This window comes from Mastigoproctus giganteus, chromosome 7, assembly GCF_048544385.1.
Source record: "Mastigoproctus giganteus isolate SK-2022 chromosome 7, ASM4854438v1, whole genome shotgun sequence".
In the NCBI taxonomy this organism is placed as follows: Eukaryota; Metazoa; Arthropoda; class Arachnida; order Uropygi; family Thelyphonidae; genus Mastigoproctus; species Mastigoproctus giganteus.
In genome coordinates, this window is record NC_143581.1 from 12,989,538 (window position 1) to 13,002,182 (window position 12,645).

At 36.5% G+C, this 12,645-nt stretch overlaps 1 protein-coding gene across 1 annotated transcript in view; it reads left to right on the forward strand.

Annotated features, from left to right (window-relative positions):
• The first annotated feature begins 8,182 nt into the window (after positions 1-8,182).
• Positions 8,183-12,645, forward strand: part of LOC150082531 (solute carrier family 12 member 4-like) — a 208,503-nt gene continuing 204,040 nt past the window's right edge. The window contains exon 1 of the mRNA XM_090378670.1: positions 8,183-8,429. Coding sequence (XP_090234796.1) covers positions 8,294-8,429 — 136 coding nt within the window. The 5' untranslated portion in view covers positions 8,183-8,293. The remainder of the gene's footprint in view (positions 8,430-12,645) is intronic.

Consider the following 12,645-nt stretch of genomic DNA (forward strand, 5'->3'; position numbering starts at 1 on the left):
TCCATAGCAGCAATTTGCCTCCAATACCACTCTGCTCCAATTTGTGCAGCAGTCTTCCATGTGCAACAGTATCAAAAGCCTTTCTAAGATCCAAATATATAATATCAAAGTTATTCCTTGCATCCAGTTCTTTTGTGACTACATCATAGTATCCAATCAAATTGGTCAGGCAAGACCTGCCCTTAACAAAACCATGCTGCGTCTGAGCTATAACTGAATTCTTGTCTAGATGATCCTGCAGTGCTTCTTTGCTATGCAGATTACGAGAAATCTTTGGCAAAGGATGTAAAGAAAAACAGCAGAGTTCTTTACATATGTAAATTCTAGAAGGAAGGTGATCAATCAGATTGGTCCACTTGATATCAATGGTTCAACTGTTGATGATCCTGCTCAGGTAGCTAACAAACTAAATGAATATTTTGCATCTACATTCACACATGAGGAGTTATTCAGGGAGGGGAATGCCACAGGTGTATTAAACTCTGGCAGTAAGCTAGATAATCTTGTAATAACTGAGAGCAAAGTGGAGGCGAAATTGTTGAAGATGAATATAAGAAAGGCACCCGGGGTGGATGGGATCTATCCAGTTATATTAAAGAAGGCAGCAAAGGAAGTAAGTAAACCCTTAGCCATAATTATGAGAGCTTTCCTGGATTCAGGGTAGGTACCCATGGACTGGAGATGTGCAAATGTGACCCCAATCCACAAAGGAGGATCAAAGGGAGACACAGGTAATTATATACCTGTTAGTTTAACTTCTGTTCCAGAGAAATTAATGGAGGCACTGGTTAAAGAAGCACTTCAGGATCATCTAGACAAGACTTCAGTTACAGCTCGGACACAGCATGGGTTTGTTAAGGGGAAGTCTTGTCTGACTAATTTGATTGGATACTATGTAGTCACAAAGGAACTGGATGCAAATAATAACTTTGATATCATATATTTGGATCTTAGAAAGGCTTTTGATACTGCACCTGGAAGACTGCTGCACAAATTGGAGCAGTGTGGCATTGGAGGCAAATTTCTTCTATGGATGAAGGGATGGTTGAGTGGGAGAAGACAGAGAGTGGGAATCAATGAACACTGCTGTTCGTGGACTAATGTTATTAGTGGAGTTCCTCAGGGTTCAGTGTTGGGTCCATTGTTGTTTTCTGTGTTTATAAATGATATTCATGGTGGTATATCAGGCTTAATGATCAAGTTTGCAGACGATACGAAGGTTGGAAGGGTTGTTAATGACACTAATGACAGTACACTGCTGTAACAGGATCTAGAAAAGTTGAGCAGATAGTAGTAGTAGTAGTAGTAGTAGTAGTGGCACGTGATGCAAGAAAGCAAGTGTAGGAGCTTATGCAGCATCAGCCAAAAAAAAAAAAAAAAAAAAATCACACCATTCCCTCCAAATGCCTGTCCAGTTCCTCCTTAAATTTATTTAACCTATCAACTTCCACAACGACAGATGGAAGTTTGTTCCAGCAATTAACCACCCGCTGGCTAAAGGCAAATTTCCGCACATCTATTCTACATCTGTCCTTTCTTAATTTGAACTTATGTCCCCGTAGGTTCATAATCTGAACAAGTGGAAGGATCCCATCAGAATTCAGCGTGCTCAACCCATTCAAGGCCTTATAGACCTCAATCAGATCACCGCGCAGGTGCCTAGTCTCCAGCCACTGCAATTTGCAGAACTTAAGCCTCTCTTGGTAAGAGGATCCCTTCATTCCCCTCACCAGTCGTGTTGCTCTTCTCTGTACACGCTCAAGCAAATCTACATCCTTCCTAAAATGAGGCCTCCAGACCTGTACGCAGTACTCAAGGCGTGGCCTGACCATTGCCTTATACAGAGGGACAATCACCTCCTTTTCCCTGCTAGCAAAATTCCTATATATCATTGACAAAACCCCATGACCTGCCCTGGCAGCCTGTCTGCATTGCTCAGAAAACTTCATATCTGACTGCACAATTACTCCCAGGTCTTTTTCATTTTCTACCACCTTAAGTGTAGTACCACACAGTTGGTACGTTTCTCTGGGGTTACTTCTACCCATATGCAGTACTTTGCATTTGTCAAGGTTAAACTTCAGTTGCCACTTCTTAGCCCATCTGTCCAAATTATCTAGATCCTGTTGCAGTAGCACACTGCCATTACTGTCATAGATGGGCTAAGAAGTGGCAACTGAAGTTTAACATTGACAAATGTAAAGTACTAAATATGGGAAGCAGTAATTCCAGAGTAACGTATCAACTCTGTGGTACGATACTGACAGTGGTAGAGAATGAAAAGGACCTGGGGGTAATTGTGCAGGCAGATATGAAGTTTTCTTAGCAGTGCAGACGGTGTGTAAGAGTAGTTCATGGTGTCTTGTCAGTGATGTACAAGAATTTTTCTAGCAGGGATAAGGAGGTGATTATCCCCTTGTATAAGAGGATACAAGAAGGATGTAGAGCTGTTGGAACGAGTACAGAGAAGGGCAACAAGATTAGTGAACATAACAAAGGGTTGCTCTTACGAAGAAAGGCTTAAGTTTTGCAAATTACAGTGTCTGGAGACTAGACACCTGGAAGTGATCTGATTGAGGTGTATAAAGGCTCGAATGGCTTGAGCATGCTCAATGCTGATGGGATTCTTCTTCTTCTTCTTTCTCAGAATAATCACCTGAGAGGACATAAATTCAAATTGAGGAAAGACGGTTGTAGGATAGATGTGTGGAAGTTTGCCTTTAGCCAGCGGGTGGTTGATTGCTGGAACAAACTTCCATCTGCTGTTGTAAAAGTTGATAGCTTAAATAGATTTAAGGCAGAACTTGGCAAACATTTGGAGCGAGGGGATGGGTGAAATAAGGGTTTTTTTTTCTGTTTTTTTTTTTTGGCTGATGCTATATAAGCTTGCTTTCTTGCATCATGTGCCCTTGCTAATGCTATACTTCCCTCTCTCTCTCTCTCTCTCTCAGGGTACTCAAATTTTTTTTGGCTGGTGCAGAATAAGCCTCAGGCTTCCTTGCACGATAGGGCTGCTAATAACAATAATAATAATAATATTTTAGAATGAAGTATACAAGAATGTATAAGAATTCACAGCTTATATGACAGGAACTAGGTATCCTGATGCAGGAATTTTTATTTCTATTCATTATTTTAAAATGTGACTAAGCTCATAATTTAGCAAGCTGAAATGGATAACAGGTCCTATTTCTAATTGGAACCTGTTGTTTCTTTTTTTTTTTTTTTTGGAGTGAAATAATTACATCCAACCGTTATACTTTTCTATAATGATTATTACATTTACTTTTGAGGGGTGACAAATTAATTTCAAATTCATTTGAAATATGTATTATGTATCTGCATATACATGAAATTAGAGGCCACTCATAATAATACTTTTTTCATTGCAGATGAGTAACTCACTGTAGTAGTAGTACCTCTGTAAGAAATGGAGAAAACTGAGGTTAGAGCTGCTATCAAATATTTTGTGAAAAAGAACTGATATTCACAAAGATATTCACTATATTCACCTAGTGATTTTCACTTATTTCCAAATTTAAAGAAATACATATAAGGTAAGAAATTAGCATTTAGTATAAGTAATAGTAGTGAAAAATGGTGCAAGAAAGCAAGTTTATACTGTATCACCCCCCCCCCCCAAAAAAAAAAAACTTCTCACATCACCTGTCCATCCTCTCCAATAGTTTTTCTAGTTCTTCCTTGAATTTAATCAACTACCCACTTCCACAACCGGCCTCCGTAGCCGAGTGGGCAGGAGCGGGAGTGCAGTAGCACACGCTCTTTGAGTAGATCGGGGTTCAAGCCCCTGACTGCTGAATACGGTCGATCTGCCAACCCGCACTGGACCAGCGTGGCAGATTATGGTCCATTTCCCTCAGCATGAATTGTTGAGGAGGCTTCCATCCTGCAGTGGGTTGATAATGGCTGCACTTTACTTTTTTTTTTTACCACTTCCACAACAAGAGATGGAAGTTTGTTCCAGTAATCAACTACCTGCTGACTGAAGGAAAACTTCCACATGTTTATTCTGCAACCATCCTTCCTCAATTTGAATTCCCTCATGTGTGAGTCTGAGCAAGAGGAAGAATGCCATCAGCACTGAGCTTGCTCAATCCATTCAAAGCCTTAAAACCTCAATCAGGAGCGTAAGTGCTCCTCACTCCCTACATCAGCATGACTAACATTTATCAGAATAAATAATTTGAAGTTAACCTAAACATTAGTGTGCTTTAAACAGGAGCACCATCTAGACAGGACTGCATTTATACTTCAGACACAGCATGAGTTTGTTAAGGTGAAATCTTATCTGACCAATTTCACTGGATACTACAATGCAGTCGCAAAAAAACTAGATACAAAAAAGAATTTTGATATCCTATACTTAGATTTCAGGAAAGCTTATGATACTGTTGTACATAAAAGACTGCTGCACAAAGTGGAGCAGTATGGGATTAAGAACAAGTTGCTGTTGTGAATAAAGGAATGGTTGAGTGGGAGAAGACAGAGTGGTAATCAATGGACACTGCTCTTTGTGTAATGCTATTAGTGGAGTTCCCCAGGATTCACTGTTGGGCCCATTGTTCTTTTCTTTATTTATCAATATTGATGAAGGGATATCAGGCTTAATGTCCAAGTCTGCAGATGATACCAAGGTTGGCAAGGTGGTTAATGACAGTAATGATGGCATGCTACTGCAACAGAATCAAGAAAAGTTAGACAGATGGACTGAGAAATGGCAATTGCAGTTTAACATTAACAAATGCAAAGTACTGCACATTAACGTATCAACTGTGTGGCACTACATTCAGGGGAGTGGATAACAAAGAGCTGGGGATAATTGTGCACACAGATATGAAGTTCTCTGAGCAGTGTAGACAGGCTGCCAGGCCAGCTCATTGGGTTTTGTCAATGATATACAGGATAGCAGAGATAAGGAGGTGATTGTCCCATTATACAAGGAATTGGTTAAGCTGCGTCTTGAGTATTGTAATCAGGTCTGAAGGCCTCATTTTAGGAAGGATGCGGAGCTGCTAGAACGAGTACAAAGAAGGGCAACAAGACTGGTGAGGGGAACAAAGGGGTGCTCTGACAGTCTTCAGTTCTGCATTGGAGACTAGGCACTTGCAAGGTGATCTGATTGAGGTGTTTAAAGGCTTTGAATGGATTGAGCAAGCTCAATGCTGATGGGATTCTTCCTCTTGCCCAGACTGCTCACGAGGGGGCACAAATTCAAACTGAGGAAGGACGGTTGCAGAATAGATGTGTCGAAGTTTGCCTTTGGCCAGTGAGTAGTTGATTGCAGGAACAAACTTCCATCTGGTGTTGTGGAAGTTGATAGTTTAAATATATTCAAGGAAGAACTAGAGAAACGGTTGGAGGGATGGATGGGTGAGATGGGAAGTGATTTTCTTTTTGGCTGATGCTGTATAAGCTTGCTTTCTTGCATAATTTGTCACTGCTAATGCTAAATTTAAAGATTGGACAAATTATTAGAAGGGATGAGCAATTACATGGTTTTTTTTTTTTTTTTGTAGCTAGTGCTGCAAACACTTGACTCACAGCATCACTGTGCTAATACTAATAGCAAATACTAATATTAAGGAAAAATTGTCCCAATTTATTCCTCCTAGATCCACTCTAGCTCATAATGCATTTGTTCAAAAAAAAAATAATAATAAAACAAAAAAAAAAAAAAAAACGATTACTCATATCATTCCTATTACCAGAAAGTGCCCATCCAATCCCACACCTTAAACTTTGCCAAAATCTCTGCCTCGGCCACCCTGATAGGTAATTTCTTCAAATAACCTACATGATGCTGCCTGATGATAAAATTCACAAAATCTAGATTTCTGTTCCTTCATAAGATTTTATATTTGATCTCCCTTGTTCATCTTGCTAACCATACAGATATACTTCCCTTCTATTTTACTCATTCTCTTCAAGGCCTTAAGTCGTGTTCAGGATTGCAGTGAGGTTCATGACTGAGGCACTTATCTTGGGTGCAAGGCTGGAAGGGGGCACAAGAGTTAAGGAATTTAATGGCTTAAGCTCATATGATACAGTTCATTTGAGAATGGTGAGTGCACTTTGGAGTAACAGCCTTGGGCAAAGAAATGAGCTTCCTAAGGTACAAAAATACTTGATACCACTTCTGCTCAGGGATATGTAGTGCTCCTTGCTAATCTAGTCACCTTTCTTTGAATTTTCTCTAGTTCTGTGTTTTTTTAGATGTGGCCTCCACACTTGAACTGAACAGTCCAATAATAAAGAATAATGACATGGTACACATAAAAATAAAAAAATAAATAAAAAAATGAAGCATTAAAATTTTCTTGTCACCATTGCACTTTCCTGGTTCTTTATTTCTATTGTTTTAGGTGAAACTGTTGCCCATTTTTCAAATTAATCTTCAAGTAAAGTTCATGACCTTGGCAGGTAGAACGTTCAGTTTCTGATAAAAATCACTTAAAAATATTAGTAAAAAATAGCAATGAGTTTTTGAAACAGTGATTTTGGGGCCCCACCTCTGATCGGGGCCCTAGGCAGATGTCTTTTTTGCCTATAGGATAATGCACCACTGACCATTGCACATAACCATCTGATACCTGAAGGTGAATTTATGGCGTAAATTCACATTAGCAACTAAGGCCATATTGCTCCGGGGATATGCGGTGGTCATTCCCTGACCTTTCCGCATCCTCCATATTTGGTGGTCAAGGGCTCGAACCCTGGTCTAATCAAGAAGCATGTAGTATGCACTGCTGCTCCTGCTCACCTGGCTACGGAGGCGCCTGTTGTTAACTATATATTATAATCTGGTGAGTATGAGCTTGGCACACCCAGGGTCCTGAGCTGGAGATCATCATTCTTCTCTTTCTTGGTGATTCCCTTCTACTTCTAACTCTTGTTCTCTCTCTCTCTCTCGCAGGATAATTCAGAAATTTTTTTTAGCTGGTGCAGCATAAGCCTCGGCTTCCTTGCACCATACAGCTAATAATAATAATAATAACAACTAGGAAAATTACGCCGAAAAGCTTAACGATAAACACTACGTTTTGAGGTAAATTTATTTTACAAAAAATGCTTGAAGTAGTGGAGTGTTGGTAGTAGAGGGGTGGCATTCCTCATCCCTCCCCAAAGTGATACCTTCGAGAGTTCCGTCCTCTCAAAAGTTTGCAAGCATAATTCATCCACCCCACTCCAGCGATATTGGATACAATTCAAAATACCTCTCTTCCAGCAATATGATATGAATTATTCATAAAAAAATTTAATAATTTTTGACAGCATTAATTTTGAATGACTAGCGTTTTCGTTACCTAAATGCACACTTAGAAAAGCGCCATATTTTATAATATGGCAATAATATATATGCAATGGAATTATATAATATATATAACACACATATATTGGAACGTAAAATAAATACTGTCACCCCGACAGCATTATGCTATATTTCTAGCAATAGTAACAATCAAGTTTAGATAGAAGCATCACAAACTAAGCTTATAAATATGAAATTCCACCAATATAAATTTTCCTAAAACATTTTTCCTCCAGATAACATATACTCACGAAAGTTTCGTTATCAATTATCTTAGAATATTTCTCATATCACCTTTCCATCTCGGGTAATTTCTATTAATTAGGAATATTACTACTGTGCGCTTTCTGATATTTATTGCACTTCATATGAATTCATACCACAATTCTTGCGTCGTCTGCTAAGTTTCAAGATTTGCGTAGAATAAAGTTGTGAAATTTTTAATGTAAACTATAATAAAAGCAAACATGCCGGTCTTATTTTAAATATTTAATAAAAAAGTAATGTAAACTGTTGCTCGTATGCTGCAGCATTCTAATATTTTATATTATTCTCAGCACATTTTCTGGCATAAAAGAGCATGTTCTTCAAGGCATCGCACTTGTCACTAGTTTTTTTTTTTTTTTTCTCTCCTTCAATTTATTTGGATGCAGAACATGTGTATTTGTTTATAAGTTTAAATCACAGAACTGAATTTAATAACGTTTTTGTTAATTGAAAAATCGACTTCAGTATCATCCAAAAGCAAACAGATGACACTGGAACTCCTAAAGAAGAAACGCCAACGAACAGTTCCGGTTCAGATGACAGCTGTACTCCAGCAATGATCGGTTGTAGTAGGCGTGCGTAAATTGAGAAATAGGCATCTCAGTTTCGTGGGGTGCGGTTTTTTGTTAGCCTGTTCCTATTAGGGTGCTTAAATTATTTATTACTTTTATTGTTCTGTGGTGTGTATATTAGAAAATGTCTGCAAGGTTCACTGTGATTCCATCAGAAGAAAATAGGTTGTCAGTAGACGACATTGGATCAGACCGAAATTATGGATCTACTGCCGAAGCAGATGATGCTGCAACTCCAGGGGACGAAATTGATTTCCATGGTGAGAAACAGCTTCCTACATATACACGACTTGAGAAAAAATAAAAAAAATAATAATAATGAATTAAATAAATGTAATAAAAATGTATTTAGCAGTTTATCTTGGTCACAAGGGATGTGACCCCATTAAGCCACTTTCTTTTTTTTTTTTTTTTTTGTTATTGTCTTTAAAAACAAAATCTGTAAACATTTTGCTATATTAAAATAGTTTGAATGCCAGCCCATATCACAAATCGATATTGTAAAAAACGAATTACCTTCCATTTCGGTGCTAAAATATGATTTATATTAATATTTCGAAAAGGCTTCACATATTGAAATACAGATTTCATAATTACTCTATTTTACGTTCTTGCTTCAGCTACTGTTAGTTAGCCCAATTAATTAAAACAAAACTATGGACATTTTAAGATTCATACTTTGAATATATTAATATTTACTTTATTATTATTTTTTTTTTTTTTTTTTTTTTTTTACAAAATCAATGCACATTTTAGACAAATTTTGGAGGAGTAACATATCATATAGGCTTATCTGCTGACATGAAAACTTTGATTTGTCTAATATATGGCCTGGATTCATTTTATATTCTTTGATTTATTTGGAATGACCTTAAATGCCTTGCAGAGTTTAATGCAGCTATTTGATATTAACATTTTTTATGTCAATAAAGTATTAATTTTTAGATATACTAGTTTGAAGTACTTTACCAAAAAAAATAACAAGAAATGGCTCAGTTACAAATGAAAGCCACATATGTACACAATATAGCATAAATAAGGTAATTTCTTATCACCTGTATCTATAGATACAGTTATAAAAGTTAAAGCTTTTATAATATGTCATATTATAAAAGCTTTCTGTAAGAAAGAGCAAAAATTAGCATTAGCATTAGTAGAGGCATATGATGCAAGAAAGCAAGCTTATGCAGCATCAGCCAAAAAAAAAAAACAAAAAAAAACTTGCACTTCAAAATATCTGTCCAGCTGAGCCTTAAATTTATTTAGGCTATCAACTTCCACAACAAGGGATGGAAGTCTGTTCCACCAACCAACTACCCACTGGCTAAAGGCAAATTTCCGCACATCTATCCTACATCTGTCTTTCCTCAATTTGAATTTATGCCCTCTCAGGTGATTATTCTGAGCAAGAGGAAGAATCCCATCAGCATTGAGCATGCTCAAACCATTCGATTTATAAAGTATATGGTGCTTCTTAATGAGGGTTTTACTGTAATATACTGTGAAATGTGAAAGGGCTGTAAATAAAAGGAGGGTGATTGACATATATGTATGGTGAATATATGATTAAGGGCAAAAAATAGAACTTACTTATATGCTGTACTTGCAATAGATCCGTGTTCATCTTCTGACTACAATTTACTGATGAGACTACTTCCACGGTCTGACTGCAATTTACTTTGGAGGATACTTCCATGGTGTGGAATTCAGCTTTCTGGGTTATATTTCATTTATTAAAAAGACTTTTTTTTCTCAGACAGGACATTACATTGAAATTGTATGCACTGGCTACAATTTCTCACTAGCTACTTTTCGTGGCAGGGACTCCAAACTCATTTTATATGAACTGCAGCACTTCAATGTCTTATAATGGTGTGGGTACATGAAGTGCAGAACTGCAATATCTTGTAATGGAGCAGCAATTAGTGCTGTAAGTCTGTAATTATGTGTACAGTATTGTAATGAGGATGCCAGGAAAGCTGGCTGGGACTGCCTAGCACAATAAATAGATAAAAAATATATGCTATAATGTATAGTACTTCATAATTCTTGTTAAATAATTACAAGAATGCATTTAATTGTCTCAATTTAGACAACTTTTTATAGTTGGAAAATATGGAACTGCAAAATGAAATATAAAAAACCAAAATTAATAAGCATGAAGCAGTATTCACTCAGGAAGCAGAATGGCATGATCCTACAACTGCTACCTAAAATAACACCAAAAAACCCCCAACCTGTATCATCCATAAGCAAAAACCTACTGAGAGAACAAATAACAAAAAAGAAAGTTTTGGGGAATCATAGTGACAACATATCGCAAGACATTTGCTACTTTGAAAACTGAATGTTTACATTCTGAAAGGGCCTGCTTATTATTAGTAAAGTGATGTCCATATTGAAATGAAAATATGCTTAAATTTAAATTTTTAGTTTACAACTCAAGCAAACTAAAAAACAAAATGTAAATTCACTGATGATCAAAACCAATCACTGATAAACTAGATAGATGGGTTGAAAAATGGCAATTGGTGTTACAAATTGATAAATGCAGTGTACTGCAATGTGGGTAGCAGAAATTCTGCTAACATACTATTTTAGCGCCATTAGGAATTTTTCCAGCAGTGATAAACAGGTGATTATCCCATTATATAAGGCAATGGTTAGGCCACATCTGAAATACTGCAGGCAGGGTTTAGAAACCTCTTGATGTGGACTGTTGGGATGGGTACAGAGAAGAGCAACAAGATTAGATAGGACACAAAAGGATATTCTTACCAAGAAAGACAGTGATGTGTTCTATGAATTGAAAACTAGGTATGTGGCCTTATTAACCTTCACTCATGCACACGATTAGTTGTAACAAGGACACTTGTGTGGTGTCTAACTCCCCTGTTTTTTTTTAATTATAAAAAATTTTGTTTTAATTATAAAAAATTAATTTTTATCTTTTTAACTAAATTGAAAATCACGATCTATTAAATATGATTTGATATCCCCATTAAACAATATTGAACAAAAATAAATGAGAGAAACCAATAATAATAGAATTTTTATTGCACTTTTTTAGAATTTTCAAGGTCACTGTCAGCTGTTTGTATTTAGCTAGTAAAATCAAAGCATTATGGAAAAATTAGACATGTGTTGCTGATATCTCACAGACACCACATGGGAATATTGGGAGTTTCTTAGTGGAGGGTTAAAATCATTAAAAGTGTTATCTGTCAGATGCCATGCTAGCAGATGAAGATTAACTAGAAATGTCTACTGACCTAATTGAGGTGTATAAGCCTTAAAAGGTTAAAGTAAACTAAATGCTGATGGTATCTTTACCTTTTCTCAGATGACACATGAGAGCATTAATTTAAATTGAAAAAGGATGGGTGCAGAACAGATGGGTAAAAATTTGCATTCAGGCAGAGAGAGAGTAATTGATGGTTAGAAGAAACATTGACCTAGTATTGTGGAAGTGGGAATTTAGATTTAAAGAAGCTTTGAAGAAATTATTGGAAGGAATGAGCAAGCAAAGTGGATAATTTTATTTTATTTTTTTGGCTGATGCCATTTAACCCTGGGGGCTCACATCTGGTGAGTATGGGAGTGGCAAACCCAGGGTCCTGAGCTGGATATCATCATTCTTCTCTTTCTTGGTGATTCCTTTCTACTTCTCTCTCAGGATAACTCGGGGAATTTTTTTTTTTTTTTTTTGGCTGGTGCAGCATAAACCTCGGGCTTCCTTGTACCATATGGCTAATCATAATAATAATATAAGCTGTATTTCCTTGTATAATGTTGCTAATACTAATGCAAGCCTAAACATAAGAGGTTATTTTCATCTTTTTATTATGTTTAAACTAAGTGGTTAGTTCTGATTGATAGAGTGAAATTTACATTTCATTTTTTAGTTTTGCTTAAGTTGTTTCCTGGTTACAGGATGTCAGCCATATTTAAGCATGCATTTTTCAGTTAATCTGTCTTCATTGTTTGCACCACTTCATGCATGTAATAAGCAGGCCATGACAAAAAAACAAACATTTGGGAATTTTCACAGCAGCAGATATCCTGTGATCAATTTGTCACTGTGGGTTTGGTGTTCTTTTATGGATGGGGCAAGAATTAACTAAACAATTTCTGTAACTTTCGTATGATAGATCAGTAGTGTAACACTCACTGTATAATGTTCATCACTGAATGATTTCTATTGAGTTATTTCCTTAAAAGTAATTTTAGGTAAACTAGCTTTACTTAATACATTGTTTCATAAATGCTTAATTGAAAATGAACCTAATTAATTAACTTAATAAAAATTAACCCAACCTTAATTAATAAGATTAAGGTATTTAATAGATCTTAACTTCTTTATGATATTCACTTTACATTATAACAATGCAACATTACACTTCTTAGATGCCATTGTACATGTTGGGCATATCCTCTTTCTATACATAGCTTTGAGCAAACTGGGTTTGCTACTTG